Source organism: Anolis sagrei, chromosome X (genome assembly GCF_037176765.1).
Source record: "Anolis sagrei isolate rAnoSag1 chromosome X, rAnoSag1.mat, whole genome shotgun sequence".
Classification (NCBI taxonomy): Eukaryota; Metazoa; Chordata; class Lepidosauria; order Squamata; family Dactyloidae; genus Anolis; species Anolis sagrei.
Genome location: NC_090034.1, coordinates 100,748,293 through 100,763,412, shown reverse-complemented (window position 1 = coordinate 100,763,412; position 15,120 = coordinate 100,748,293). Strand labels below are relative to the sequence as shown.

The 15,120-nt window shown below is 44.8% G+C and overlaps 1 protein-coding gene across 1 annotated transcript in view; it reads left to right on the top strand.

Moving 5' to 3' along the window:
• LOC137094953 (RAS guanyl-releasing protein 4-like) overlaps window positions 1-15,120 on the top strand; it is a 44,791-nt gene that overhangs the window by 2,863 nt on the left and 26,808 nt on the right. The window contains exons 2-6 of the mRNA XM_067460965.1: window positions 7,532-7,734; window positions 9,369-9,474; window positions 10,740-10,802; window positions 12,303-12,434; window positions 14,611-14,764. Of these exons, the coding sequence (XP_067317066.1) occupies window positions 7,532-7,734; window positions 9,369-9,474; window positions 10,740-10,802; window positions 12,303-12,434; window positions 14,611-14,764 (658 nt within the window). The remainder of the gene's footprint in view (window positions 1-7,531; window positions 7,735-9,368; window positions 9,475-10,739; window positions 10,803-12,302; window positions 12,435-14,610; window positions 14,765-15,120) is intronic.

Below are 15,120 nucleotides of genomic sequence, written 5' to 3'. Positions count from 1 at the left end.
ATGTGCGAATTCACAGAGACCACAACGGAGATGCTTACCTGTAGCCGTGTTTCTTTGAGTGGTCACCTGTGAATCGCACATATGGCAGAAAGTACTATATGTGCGAATTCACAGGGACCACAACGGAGAAGTATATGCTTACCTGTAACCGTGTTTCTCCGAGTGGTCACCTATGAATTTGCACATATGGCAGAAAGTACCATATGTGCGAATTCACAGGGACCACAACGGAGAAGTAGATGCTTACCTGTAACCGTGTTTCTCCGAGTGGTCACCTGTGAATTCATACATATAGCAGAAAGTACCATATGTGCGAATTCACAGGAACCACAACGGAGAAGTAGGTGCTTACCTGTAACCGTGTTTCTCCGAGTGGTCACCTGTGATATTGCACATATGGCAGAAAGTACCATTTGTGCGAATTCACAGGGACCACAACGGAGAAGTAGATGCTTACCTGTAACTGTGTTTCTCCGAGTGGTCATCTGTGAATTCGCACATATGGTACTTTCTGCTATATGTGCGATTCACAGGGACCATGACGGAAAAACTGGAACATGTTAGATGCAGCACACACAGTGGAATAACAAGAGTATTCTCAGTTCTTGTGGGTTTTTTAGGGCTATATGGCCATGTTCTAGAGGCATTTCTCCTGACGTTTCGCCTTGCATCTATGGCAAGCATCCTCAGAGGTGAGGTCTGCTGGAACTGGGAAAAAAGGGGTTTATATATCTGTGGAATGACCTGGGTGAGACAAAGGGCTTTTGTAAGTTGGGCTAGGTGTGAATCTTTCAACTGACCACCTTGATTAGCATACAATGGGCTGACTGTGCCTGGAGCAAACTCTTCTTGAAAGGTGATTAGATGTCCCTGCCTGTTTTTCTCTCTGCTGTTTTTGCTGTTGCAATTTTAGGATTTTTTAATACTGGTAGCCAGATTTTGTTCATTTTCATGGTTTCTTCCTTTCTGTTGAAATTGTCCACATGTTTGTGGATTTCAATGGCTTCTCTGTGTAGTCTGACATGGTGGTCAGACTTCAAGGATGCCATCCAAGAGTATTAATTGGGACAGTCCCTGTCAAATTGAGACAGTTGAAAGGGGTTTGCTTCTCCTTCCCCACGTATGTCTTTGAAAGAGAGAGAGAGCTATTGTTGGATGTCTATCACGCTCCTCAAGATGCAAAGGTGACGCCTGAATGCTGGGATACTGTCAACTTCCACACGCTTCCTTTACTGCCTTTAGTTGAGATGCGGAACAATGGCCCTGCGTAGGTGGCACATTTCCATTTCTTGTGTCCCTTGGCAAAGGTCACTTCTGCGCCGAGAGACGCAAGGCTGTCAAATCTGACAAAGGGAGAGTTTTGCAACCAAAGACTCTGCATATTTGAAGTGCCCAACCCTGAATTCAGAAGAACTAAGGACAACTTTGTATGACTAGGAGTCCTTTTTTTAATTTTTTGCAATAATAAAGTCTCCAGTTGCCTCATTCTGTCGATGTCAAAGAAAAGTGAGTTTGTGTGAGGTCAGCATTATACTGAATACTTTTCAAGTACAACTTGCAAAAGTTTTTCTTTCTCAATATAATACTGGTAATTGCTGGGAGATTGTGAAGGGTTTAATTCAAAAATGGATGTTTTTTCCTAAGCTTTGGTTTAACATACAATCCAAGTGTCCCAGAAAGGATGGTCCTAAAAAAGATTAGACTCCCCTTTTGGCTTCAGTTTGGTCATATATACCCTCCAATGTGGCAGAGAGTCCTAGTTGTTTGTTGTTGTTCATTCGTTCAGTTGCTTCCGACACTTTGTGACCTCATGAACCAGCTCACGCCAGAGCTCCCTGTCGGCTGCCACTACCCCCAGCTCCTTCAAGGTGAATCCAGTCATTTCAAGGATGCCATCCATCCATCTTGCCCTTGGTCGGCCCCTCTTCCTTTTTCCTTCTATTTTCCCCAGCATCATTCTCTTCTCTAAGCCCTGGTTAGTTCTCTGTCATTCCGCTTTTTCAACTGATTTTGAAGTGTGCTCTTTCCTCTTCCCGTTATCCCCTTTTGCCTCAGTTTACTTGAGTTTAAAGTGTAGAAGTAGTGGGTTGTTGTAGGTTTTTTCGGGCTATATGGCCATGGTCTAGAGGCATTCTCTCCTGACGCTTCGCCTGCATCTATGGCAAGCATCCTCAGAGGTAGTGAGGTCTGTTGGAACTAAGAAAAAGGGTTTATATATCTGTGGAATGACCAGGGTGAGACAAAGGACTCTTGTCTGCTGGAGCTAGGTGTGAATGTATCAACTGACCACCTAGAGCAAACTTTTGCTGAGAGGTGATTAGATGTCCTTGTTTGTTTGCATTCAACTCAGAAGGAGTGAGAGAAGAGGAGGAAACTCAGTACAGAATGTTCCAAAAGTTTTCTGCTTCAAAGTGTATTTTTGCCCATATTTCCCCAGTAGTAACTTCTGCTCTTTTGTCTAGCCCAGTGTTTCTCAACCTTCGTAATGCCGCGACCCCTTAATGCAGTTTTTCCTGTCGTGGTGACCCCCAATTTTTATTTTATTTATCGTGTCAGAAGCGAGTTGAGGGTACAGTTAAAATGTATTTAAAAAGAAGCTGATACATTGCAATGCCCTTTGTGTGCATGTGTGCAACTGCACAATATATATATATATATGCATGGAAGGAAGTTGAGCAAGAGGAAGGAACATTGCTTCTGGATTTGTGGTTTATTTACAGATGTACAGAAAGGAGATGGAGGAAATGCAGAAGAGTCTGTGGACTTCATCAGACATGCAGGAGGGATGCAGGGAAAGTGGGGGAGAGTGTTGGGAAGAGTGGGGAAATCATCTTACCCCGTTCTCTCCCGGCAAGGTCCGTCTTCAGGGATGGCCAGACATCCCATGACCTTTCCCAGTCTTCTTCCCACATCCCTTCACTTTCCTTGCCTTCTAGAATCAGGAGTCCCAAAAACACCATCCTCATGCAATGATAGATCAAGGCCGAACTTGGCACAGAGAGCCCCCATGGCCAACTCAACATTCCAGTGTGGTTAGGGAGAGGATGTGCTATGGATAATGGGACTTGCAGTACCTTCACTCATTTTCTCAGTCCCCTGAGACTCTCATCCAATGACTGATCAATACCAAACTTGGCACACAGAGCCCAGACTTTTGAAAATGGAGTCTTCTCTCACTGGCAAGACGGATTCCCATGGGTGGCCTCTAGAAGTGGCTGTGTCGCCTTTGTTTATTGATGTGCTGTGGGCTTGGCCTCATGTAAGCCGTACCGAGTCCCTTGGGGAGATGGTAGCAGGGTACAAATAAAGTATTATTATTATTATTATTATTATTATTATTATGGGATGGCCTCCGTGGGACTCCGTTTTGCCAGCGTGCTGCAACGAAGAAAGTACAACTCCCAAATAACAGGGGGGAATATCTATTCATTTATTCATTTACAGTATTTATATTCTGCCCTTCTCACCCCGCAGGGGACTCAGGGCGGATCACAATGCACATATACATGGCAAACATTCAATGCCATAGACACACAACCAGGGGCGGCTCAACCTATTACGCAAAGTATGCCTTTGCAGTAGAGTTGATTTTGCCCAGGGGCGCTCTTGAGGTGCTCTTGGGGGGAAATAGACCTTGACATATGCAAGTTGTAGTTACTGGGATGTATAGTTCACCTACAATCAAAGAGCATTCTGAACTCCACCAATGATGGAATTGAACCAAATATGGCACAAGGAACTCCCATGAGGAACAGAAAATATATATCAGTGATTGGTTGGAGGGGGGGGGGGGCACCAAAATACTGTTTGCTTACTGTTGAAAATTACCTAAGGCCACCTCTGCACACAACATATATAAACAGACATACAGAGGCTATTTAACATTCCAGCTTCGTGAGGTTATTCCGACCACTGGGGGAGCTGTCACTTCACTGTCCACTTGTGACACGGATGGAGTACTTCCTCATTCTTTTGCACGTTGCTGGAGATTTTTTTATGGTGTCATAGATTAGTTAAATTAGTCTCCCCGCATATTTTTTATTATTTATTTATTTTAAAAAATTATATCCCGATCTTCTCACCTCCGTAGAAGGACTCAGATCGGCTTACAGCAAGGATTCAATGCTACTAATACAAGTTAAAACATCATACAACAATACAAGATTAAAATACATATATACCAAATCGCCAAGGTAAAATCATGTTCAACTCAGTCCGCATATGTGGTCACTCACTTTGGTCTGTAACCAGTCTCAGCCATTATTCTGGGAATTCTTCGTTCCATGACCAGCATTTCACTAGCCTCCTGAAGGACAACAGGGAGGGGGCAGATCTAATCTCACTCGGGAGAGAGTTCCATAGTCGAGGGCCCACCACAGAGAAGGTCCTGTCTCTCGTCCCCACCAAACACGCTTGCAAAGGTGGTGGGACCAAGAGCAGGGCCTCTGTGGAAGATCTTAACATCCTTGATAGTTCATAGGGGAGAATACGTTCAGACAGGTAAACTGGGCCAGAACCATATAGGAATTTATAGGTTAAAACCAGAACTTTGAATTGTGCTCGGAAGCTTATTGGCAACCAGTGGAGCTGGTGCAGCCAGGGAGTTGTGCGCTCCCTGTACCCAGCTCCTGTCAGTGGCCTGGCTACCGAGCGCTGGACTAATTGCAGCTTCCGGGCAGTCTTCAGAGGCAACCCCACGTAGAGAGTGTTGCAGAAATCTATATGGGATGTAACCAGAGCGTGGACCACTGTGGTCAAGTCAAACTTCTCAAGGTACGGGTGCAGCTGGTGCACAAGTTTTAACTGTGCAAAAGCTCTCCCGGCCACCGCTGAGACCTCAGCGATGAGTCCAGGATCACTCCCATAAAGAAGTACCTAAATCCATGTGATGAGGTCCCTATGTGATGAGGTTTTAATTATGTTTTGGGGAATGGTTGAGTGACGTTAATTAGCGAAACATCAGTGGAAATGTCTAAAATGTTTAATTTCTCCTTGCCGATGCCACCAGACCCACACTCTAATATTTCATAGATGTAAATTGGAACGTGTGTGGCCAAGCAACATCAGAGTGAGGTGAAGATGGCAGAAGTTATTAATGAAGAACTCATAAGTTAACAGAGGCTGCAGCAGTTTGCTTTTGACAGAGTCTTTTGGGAAGGACAAGTCCCCCCACCCACCCTACACACACACACTTTTTCCACTCTGCTGAATAAACTGAGCACAAACCTTTTTCATTTCGATATGAGTTTACAGCAAAGGAAGTAAGCTGACCTCAAAGGAGATAAGTGAGAGCCAAAAGGCATAGAACTTTGCTTGAGAAGTTTGATGCCTGAAATGTCTTTTAACATCCACGATGAAGCATGAGTTTGACAGTTTGTTCAATGTACGAGGGTTGAATGAAAAGTAATGCCTCCACTTTCGTAACTCCTCAACAGATGGCTGTACTGGTATGCGGCAGGTACTGGCTTGTTCAGTAGACTCTCCTCTACAGTTCCATTTAGGCAGGAAGCCTTAGCATTGAACAGTTGTGTTGTTAAAGTGTGAAGTATGGAACCCTGTGCAGACAGTCGGTCAATGCGACTTAAGCAACATGCAGTCATTGAATTCTTGACAGCAGAAGGTGTTGCTTCAACATCTTTAAAACTACTCACCCAACAAAGCACAGTACTCGCATCAACACAATCACCATAAACAGCTTGCATTCTCTGATGAATCTTCTTTAGGGTGACACCTTCTGCTGTCAAGAATTCAATGACTACACGTTGCTGAAGTCGCATTGATCAACCGTCTGCACAGGGTTTCATACTTCGCACTTTAACAACACAACCATTCAATGCTAAGGCTTCCTATCAAAATGGAACTGTAGAGGAGAGTCTACTGAACAAGCCAGTACCTGCCGCATACCAGTACTGCCATCTGTTGAGGAGTTACAAAGGTGGAGGCATTACTTTTCATTCCACCCTCATATTTTGCTCTTTGCATTTTTCATCACCCCCAAGAGAAGGCTGTGTCCTACCTACACTGAAGCACCTGCCATGTTTCCAGCCTTGTACTCGGCTTCCTTCGATGCAGGATACTATAGTTGTAATGGATGTCTCTAAAGTATTGTCGAAGGCTTTCATGGCCGGAATCACTGGATTGTTGTAGGTTTTTTGGGCTATATGGCCATGTCCTAGAAGCATTCTCTCCTGATGTTTCGCCTGCATCTGTGGCAAGCATCCTCAGTGCTTTTCAGGCTGTATGGCCATGTTCTAGAAGCATTCTCTCCTGACGTTTCGCCTGCCTCTGTGGCAAGCATCCTCAGTGTTTTTAGGGCTGTATGGCCAAGTTCTAGAAGCATTCTCTCCTGATATTTCACCTGCATCTGTGGCAAGCATCCTCAGTGTTTTTTGGGTTGTGTGCCCATGTTCTAGAAGCATTCTCTCCTGACATTTCACCTGCATCTGTGGCAAGCATCCTCAGTGATTTTCGGGTTGTATGGCCATGTTCTAGAAGCATTCTCTCCTGACATTTCACCTGCATCCGTGGCAAGCATTCTCAGTGTTTTTTGAGCTGTATGGCCATGTTCTAGAAGCACTCTCCTGACGTTTCACCTGCATCTGTGGCAAGCATCCTCAGTGTTTTTCGGGTTGTATGGCCATGTTCTAGAAGCATTCTCTCCTGACGTTTCACCTGCATCGGTGGCACGCATCCTCAGCATTTTTCGGGCTGTATGGCCATGTTCTAGAAGCATTCTCTCCTATGTTTCACCTGCATCTGTGACAAGCATCCACAGTGATTTTCGGGTTGTATGGCCATGTTCCAGAAGCATTCTCTCCTATGTTTCACCTGCATCTGTGGCAAGCATCCTCAGTGATTTTCGGGTTGTATGGCCATGTTTTAGAAGCATTCTCTCCTGACGTTTCACCTGCATCTGTGGCAAGCATCCTCAGTGTTTTTCGGGCTGTATGGCCATCTTCTAGATGCATTCTCTCCTGACATTTGATCTGCATCTGTGGAAAGCATCCTCAGTGGCAAGCATCATCTGAGGATGCTTGCCACAGATGCAGGCGAAACGTCAGGAGAGAATGCTTCTAGAACATGGTCATACAGCCCGGAAAACCTACAACAACCCGTTGTCTCTAAAGCTTTTTCCAATGGTCTGTTTAGCCTAATTAGGCAAGGACCATCCCCATTAATCATCTGCTATCGCACTTGATCTCCTGCTTTTAAAATGATCCAGTTTCTTTTCTCCTCCTGCTTTCCCCCTTGGTTTATTTCAGTTGCTGCAAACTGGATTCAAACTGCAAAAGTCAGTTCAGTAAGGGAAATAGAAGAAGTGGGCTAAAGACTTGCTATCAACAGTATGCTCATTTAGGTTTTTCCCAGCTCTCTTAAACTATGTGCGTAAATACCTAGGTTTCTCTGCCCACAATAGTAGTATTTGCCTTCATTAATAACTTTTGCTCACTTCTTGCCTAAATGCACCCTGATGTGGCTTTGCCACATATATCCTATTTTACCACCTGTGAAATGTTGAATGCTTTTGTAGGAAATCCCGGGCAGAGGCTCCCAGCATGACCAACACCGGGACCATCCCAGGCACCGGCAAGATCTACCGGAGGAAGAGCAGGCGGCGCATGACTTGCCCTAACCCCAGGGAAATCAATCAGGCCATAGCCTCCCTCACCCTGGGAGAACTGAACCGGTCCTGCACTTTGGAGGAGCTGATTGAGAAGTGCCTTCGCTCTTTTGGTAATTTATCTCTGGCCAGGGCTGGATTGGGCTGGTGGTCGTAGAAGCCAAGGGATTGGGGCCCTTTGGGTATCAAGACTTAGCTATCATGACTTGTTTTCAAATCAACCTGGGACTAATCCAGGTATTGAATAGGGAAAGCTTTGTTAAGTACCACTTTCCCCTTAAAACTGTGATAGGCAACTTGGGGCCCCCAGATGTTGCAATTCTCCAACTCATCAGACACAAATAGAAAAGCCAATGGTCAAAGATAATAGGAGCAGAAGTACAACAATGACCGAATAGCACATGTTCCCTAAATGTCCTTAATATTAATATCTGACCATCTTATGATTCCTTCTCTATCCCACCTGTTAACTTTGAGCCAGTGTGGTATATAGGGTGGAAGGGAAAGCAAAATTAGCTTTTGAATACCAGATGCTATAGGGTATCTTTCATAGAATACAGAATTATAGAATCACTAGCTGTCCCCTGCCATGCGTTACTGTGGCCCAGTCTGTGTTTTGTGTGTGTGTGTGTGTATGGCTTTGTGCATGCATTGTAATGGGTTTGGGTTTTTTTGCTTTTTAAGTCTCTTCCACTGTGTTTTTCAGTGTTTTTATGAGTGATGGTCACTTGTTGGCCTGATAGGTGTCTTGTGTCAAATTTGGTGTCAATTTGTCCAGTGGTTTTTGAGTTATGTTAATCCCACAAACTAATGTTACATTTTTATTTATATAGACTAGCCATTCCCTGCCACGCGTTGCTGTGGCCCACATGTGGGTTCTGTGTGGGAGGTTTGGCCCAATTCTATCATTGGTGGGGTCTGTGATTGAACTATAAATCCCAGCAACTACAACTCCCAAATGTCAAGATTATATTTTCCCCAAACTCCACCAGTGTTCACATTTGGGCATATGGAATATTCGTGTAGAGTTTGGTTCAGATCCATCATTGTTTGAGTCCACAATGCTCTCTGGATGTAGGTGAACTACAACTCCAAAACCAAAGGACACTACCCACCAAACCCTTCCAGTATTTTCTGTTGGCCATGGGAGAACTGTGTGCCACGTTTGGTTCAATTCCATCGTTGGTGGGGTTCAGAATGCTCTTTGATTGTAGGTGAACTATAAATCCCAGCAACTACAACTCCCAAATGACAAAATCAATTTTTTTGAGTGAAGGACATACATTGGGTTGTTAGGTGTCTTGTGTCCAAATTTGGTGTCAATTCTTCCAATGGTTTTTGAGTTCTGTTAATCCCACAAACGAACATTACATTTTTATTTATATAGATTTCAAAGGTACCCTGGGGTCATCTAGTCCAACTCTGTGCCAGTAGAGAAATCTATAGCTAGTCTCCTTGACAGGTTCTCACCTTTAGTGACACATCTTCAACAAAGGAGAGTTTCCACCATCCAAGACAGTGTGGTCTACTGTCAAACAGCTCTTACTGTCAGGAGGTTCTTCCTAAGATTTAACCAGAACTGACTTTCTTGTAATTTGAATCCACTGGTGCAGACTCCAGAGCAGAAAGCCTTCTTCTTTCCACTTTCTACTTTTGACAGGCCTTCTCCATTTCCACTTTGCAGTCCAGTTCTACTTCCCCTTTGCTTGCAAATAAAATCAGCTTAACTCTTTCCCTCCTCCTCTAGATTTGGATGGGAACCTGTGCACCAGCGACTTCACGGTGAACATGACATTGACAGTCCACAGTTGGGTGGTCCCGTCTGCAGAGCTCGCACGGCACCTCCTGAAGTTATATCCTTTTGGAGCGGGTAACTCTGGATTGCTTTGGGGGAAACACCTCATTTAGTGCTGTGGGCCATGGCGTTTGAATCTGAGATCTTTGAATCTGAGATCTTAACTTTGTACCCAGCTATAAACCCAAAGCATGTATGGGACAGAAAAAGTGGCATCAAACTGCTATAATTCTGCATTTTCCTCTTTCTGAGAAAGAAAGAGGAAAGGATCAGAATGCATTGGAGAATTCCAAGATTTGCATAACTTACTTACTTAGGCGATCCCTCGTTGGACGAGTAGGATAGTCTTCCAGGATTAGTATTCTTGTGGATCCGTAGGTGGCTGTGAAGCCCTATTCTTGACCTGCATCTTCTCCCGCAATGAGGGCATTGGTTTCCAAGTGGAAGGCGCTCTTGGTCGGGGTTGGCTTGACGCGCCTTCCTCTTGGCACGTTTCTCTCTTTCGTGCCTCTTCAAATTCGGCAGCACTGCTGGTCACAGCTGACCTCCAGCTGGAGTGCTCAAGGGCTTCCTAGTTCTCAGTGTCTATGCCAGAGTTTTTAAGGTTGCCTTTGAGCCCATCTTTAAATCTCTTTTCCTGCCCACCAACATTCAGTTTTCCGTTCTTGAGTTTGGAGTAGAGCAACTGCTTTGGGAGACGGTGGTCGGGCATCCAGAGAACGTGGCTGGTCCAGCCGAGTTGATGGCAGAGGACCATCACTTCAATGCTGGTGGTCTTTGCTTCTTCCAGCACACTGACATTTGTCCGCCTGCCTTCCCAAGAGATTTGCAGGATTTTCCGGAGGCAGCGCTGATGGAATCGTTCCAGAAGTTGCATGTGACTTCTGTAGACACTCCACGTTTTGCAGGCTTATAAGCATTTGCATAACTGGGATAGTCCTTAAAAAAGAAGGATTCAGGGACAAAATTCCATTAAAAATTAGTGTCAGCTTTATTTAGTAAGACAGTAACCATAGAACGTTGACACTCAGTTGGGATGGAGTAATGGAATAATGTAGCCTTCCAAGTGTTGCTGGACTGCAAATCCCAGCAACACCAGTCAGCATGATCAGTAATGAGGAAGCATCAAAACATCTGGAGGGCCACTTGATTCCCAGCTCTGATATAGAGTTTAGTTACTGGTAACGTTTGAAGGAGAAAAGGAGATTATTTAGAGCAGTTACTAGTAACTCTTGAGGGAGCAGAGGAAAGGAGATTGCGGTAAGCATGTGGGTTGTTTGTTTTGCTCAAAAATTTGAAATAACTCTTAACTCAACTTGCTACATACCAAAAAGCATCCAAGGAGAAGCTGCAGGCACGCCAGCTGAGGATCTGCCACTTCATCCGGTCAGAATTATTTCACCATAATTCCCTTTTTCTCCCCAACATTTCTGTAAAAATGCAGGGGTGGGCAAAGTGCAGCGTATGGTATGTAGGCTGGGTATGTTTTTGAGCACCAGCTACATCTTCCCCAAGATTAGCACCGGGACTGTGGCGCAGCTGGCTGGGAGTCAGCTGCATTAAGACCTCTACTGACCAAAAGGTCATGAGTTCAAAGCCAGCCCGGGTCGGAGCGAGCTTCCAACCAATTTGTGTAGCTTGCTGTCGACCTTTGCAGCCCAAAAGACAGTTTATTATTTATTTATTTATTTATTTACAGCTTTTATATTCCGCCCTTCTCACCCCGCAGGGGACTCAGGGCGGATTACAGTGTACACATATATGGCAAACATTCAATGCCAACATATATAGACACACAACATATATAGACAGACACTCAGAGGCTATTTAACATTCCACCTTCTGGCCACCAGGGGAGCTGTCACTTCACCGTCCATTTGTGACACTGATGAAGTACTTCCGCATTCTCCGCATGCTTTTGCTGGAGTCTTTTTTATAGCCTCATAAATTAGTTAATATAGCCTCCCCACACTTTAAGGTGGTACCTTATTTTCCTACTTGACAGATGCAACTGTCTTTCGGATTGCAAAGGTCAACAACAGGCTACACAATTGGTTGGAAACCCACTCCAACCCGGGCTGGCTTCGAACTCATGACCTTTTGGTCAGAGTGATCTTAATTCAGCTGACACTCAGCCAGCTGCGCCACAATCCATCTGTCAAGTAGAAAATTTAGATACTGCTTATGTGGGGAGGCTAATTTACGACACCATAAAAATCTCTAGCAAGCATGCAAATAATGAGGAAGTATTTCATCAGTGTCACAAATGGACGGTGAAGCAACAGCTCCCCTGGTGGCCAGAATACCCTCATGAAAAAGCTGGAATGTTAAATAGCCTCTGTGTATCTGTCTATATATGTTGTGTGTCTATGACATTGAATGTTTACCATGTATATGTATGAGTCCCCTGCAGGGTGAGAAGGACGGAATATAAATATTTATTTATTTATTTATGACATTTATATGCCGCCCTTCTCACCCCGAAAGGGGACTCAGAGCGGCTTACAAGATACATATACATACAATATATTATATTATTCGCATACTACAATATCAGTATTATATAGTACTACATTGTACTATACCATTATATTGTAATATTATTTTTGTCGTGTCAGGAGCGACTTGAGAAACTGCAAGTCGCTTCTGGTGTGAGAGAATTGTTCATTCTCAGGTATGAAAATGATTTATCATTTGTGTAAAGGACTCGAGGAATGTTCTGTCCATCCCATCACATTCAAATACATGCCTGTTGGGAATATAAAAGGTCTTCTATGTCTCTGAGTGCAGATGGAAAAGTGGGGTGGCAGAGGAAGATCAGGATTGTCCCTACCGAGTTGTGACAGTCGTCATGATCTCAGGCTTAATCTCTGCCTCTGGCTTCAGGTATTGGCTCATTAAATATCCCGAGGCCTTCCATCTGGATCCGCATTTAGAAGAGGCTATTGCTGAGATTTTGGAAGTGGTGAAGAAAGAAGGCCATAAGGAATGCTGCAATCTGCTTGACACATCCACCGTGTGAGTCTGATTTCTTTTTGGTTCACAAAATACTGACCTAGAGAATATTAGTTTTGGATCACTTTCCTCGTCTGGATGCTAGAAGTTCATTCTAGACATTGATTTTGTTCCCCTCCCATAAATCTTCCAGGTTGTAATCCTAAAATGGGGTGACGAAAGAGGAGAAAGACCTTAATTAAAGCCTTTCCAGAACTGTTTTCAAGGTGGGAGAAGGCTCAACATGGGGAAGCAGGTTAATTTTGCCTGCCTGCAACTATTTGCAAATTACTGTATTTTTTGGCTGTGTATACAAGACGACCCCCAACTTTTCCAGTTAAAATATAGAGTTTGGGATATACTCGCCGTATAAGGTTACCCCTCTTCCAAAGTAAACCAAATAAAATTTTTAAAAACATCAGATTTGATTTCAGTATGGTAATTTTCCTATTACCATACTTCCTTCTTTGCCTCTCAGATCTCGCATGTGCGCCCCTGCGCCACTTCATTGCAATCTTCAGGAGCGAGATCTGAGAGGCAGAGAAGGAGGTATGGTAACAGGATACAAGGGTGGACCAGATGGGTGAAAGAGGTGTGTTTTTCGGGGCACAGTGCTGCTCTATCTCTTTTTTCCATATCCCTCCTTCCTTCTCCCTTCCTCCTTCCTTCTCTCTCCCTCTATCCTTCTCCCTTCCTTCTCTCCCTTCCTTCTTCCTTCTCTCTCCTTCCTTCTATCTCCCTCCTTCCTTCTCCCTTCCTCCTACCTTCTCTCTCCTTCCTTCTCTCCTTTCCTCCTTCCTTCTCTCTTTCTCCTTCCTTCTCTCTCTTCCTTCTCTTTCTCTCCCTCCTTCCTTCTCCCTTCCCCCCCTCTCTCTCCTTCCTTCTCTCCCTTCCTCCTTCCTTCTCTCTCTCCTTCCTTCTCTCCCTTCCTCCTTCCTTCCCTCTCCCTCCTTCCTTCTCTCTCCCTCCTTCCTTCTCCCTTCCTCCTTCCTTCTCTCTCTCTCCTTCTCTCCCTTCCTCCTTCCTTCTCTCTTTCTCCTTCCTTCTCTTTCTCTCCCTCCTTCCTTCTCCCTTCCCCCTCTCTCTCCTTTCTTCTCTCCATTCCTTCTCTCTCTCTCCTTCCTTCTCTCTTTCTCCTTCCTTCTCTCCCTTCCTTCTCTTTCTCTCCCTCCTTCCTTCTCCCTTCCCCCCTCTCTCTCCTTCCTTCTCTCCCTTCCTCCTTCCTTATCTCTCTCTCTCCTTCCTTCTCTCTTTCTCCTTCCTTCTCCCCCTTCCTTCTCTTTCTCTCCCTCCTTCCTTCTCCCTTCCCCCTCTTTCTCTCCTTCCTTCTCTCCCTTCCTCCTTCCTTCTCTCTCTCTCCTTCCTTCTCTCCCTTCCTCCTTCCTTCTCTCTCCCTCCTTCCTTCTCTCTCCCTCCTTCTCTCTCCCTCCTTCCTTCTCCCTTCCTCTTTCCTTCTCCCTTCCCCCCTCTCTCCCTTCCTCCTTCTTTCTCTCTCTCTCACCTTTCTTCTCTCCCTTCCTCCTTCCTTCCTCCTTCCTTCTCTCTCTCTTCTTCCTTCTCTCTCTCTCCTTCCTTCTCTCTCCCTCCTTCCTTCTTCCTCCTTCCTTCTCTCTCTCTCCTTCTCTCCCTTCCTCCTTCCTTCTCTCTCTCTCCTTCTTTCTCTCCCTTCCTCCTTCCTTCTCCCTTCCTCCTTCCTTCTCTCTCTCTCTCCTTCTTTCTCTCCCTTCCTCCTTCCTTCTCTCTCTCTCCTTCCTTCTCCCTTCCTCCTTCCAGCTGTCAGGAATTGTGGGAGTTGAAATCCAAAACACCTGGAGGGCCCAAGTTTACCCATGCCTCCTCTAGAGCTAGTAATTTTTAATCCCCAGTTTTTCTGTGTTTCGTTTACTAAATGTGAAAGACTGTGGGGCTGTAGCTCTAATTCTTCTCTTAATTGTAAAACACTATTTCTCATCGGTTGAAGGGTCTTAACTCTTGATTTGTCCTTTTCCTTAAAATCCTCTTTTTATACCAGAGCTATAAATGGAATCTGTCTGTTGGTTGTTTAGTGTCTCCACATACCCATACCCCCCATGTACACTTACTTTGCTAACACATCTACCATGTTTCCCAGGAACCTTCTGGCAGACAAAGGTTCTAATGTGCATGCAAAGGGATTTTCAAGTCCAGCACATGTCCTAGCTTTCTGACTCTTTCCCTCCAGAGTAACCCAGACGTGGGACCATTCTCTCAGTTGCCAAAGCAGCCCCGGTTGTGGCAAGAAACGGAAAGTTTCGCTGCTTTTTGACCACCTTGATGCAGATGAGCTAGCCAGCCACCTCAGCTACCTGGAATTCAAGGCCTTCTGCCACCTCTCGGTATGAACTGCCCAAACCTCAGGCTCATATGTACATGTATTCACCTTGTTTTTAAAGTATATTGTTCTAGCCGTCCCCTGCCACGCATTTCTGTGGCCCAGTCTGATGATCTGGAAAGTAATGAGAAAGTGTTGGTTTCTAATATATGTAATTTATTTATGCTTGTGGGTAAACAGTATTTCTTGCTGTTTCTTTGTCAGTGTTGATGTGGAGATTGTCTGGTTTGCCTACTCTGGAACATGCGACATATCATTGTTCTTCTTTAGGGGTCCCTTTCAAATCTATGATACTATATCTCTCTCTGTGTGTGAATCTATCTATATCTATGGCTGGATGGCTCTTTGTCAGAAGGGCTT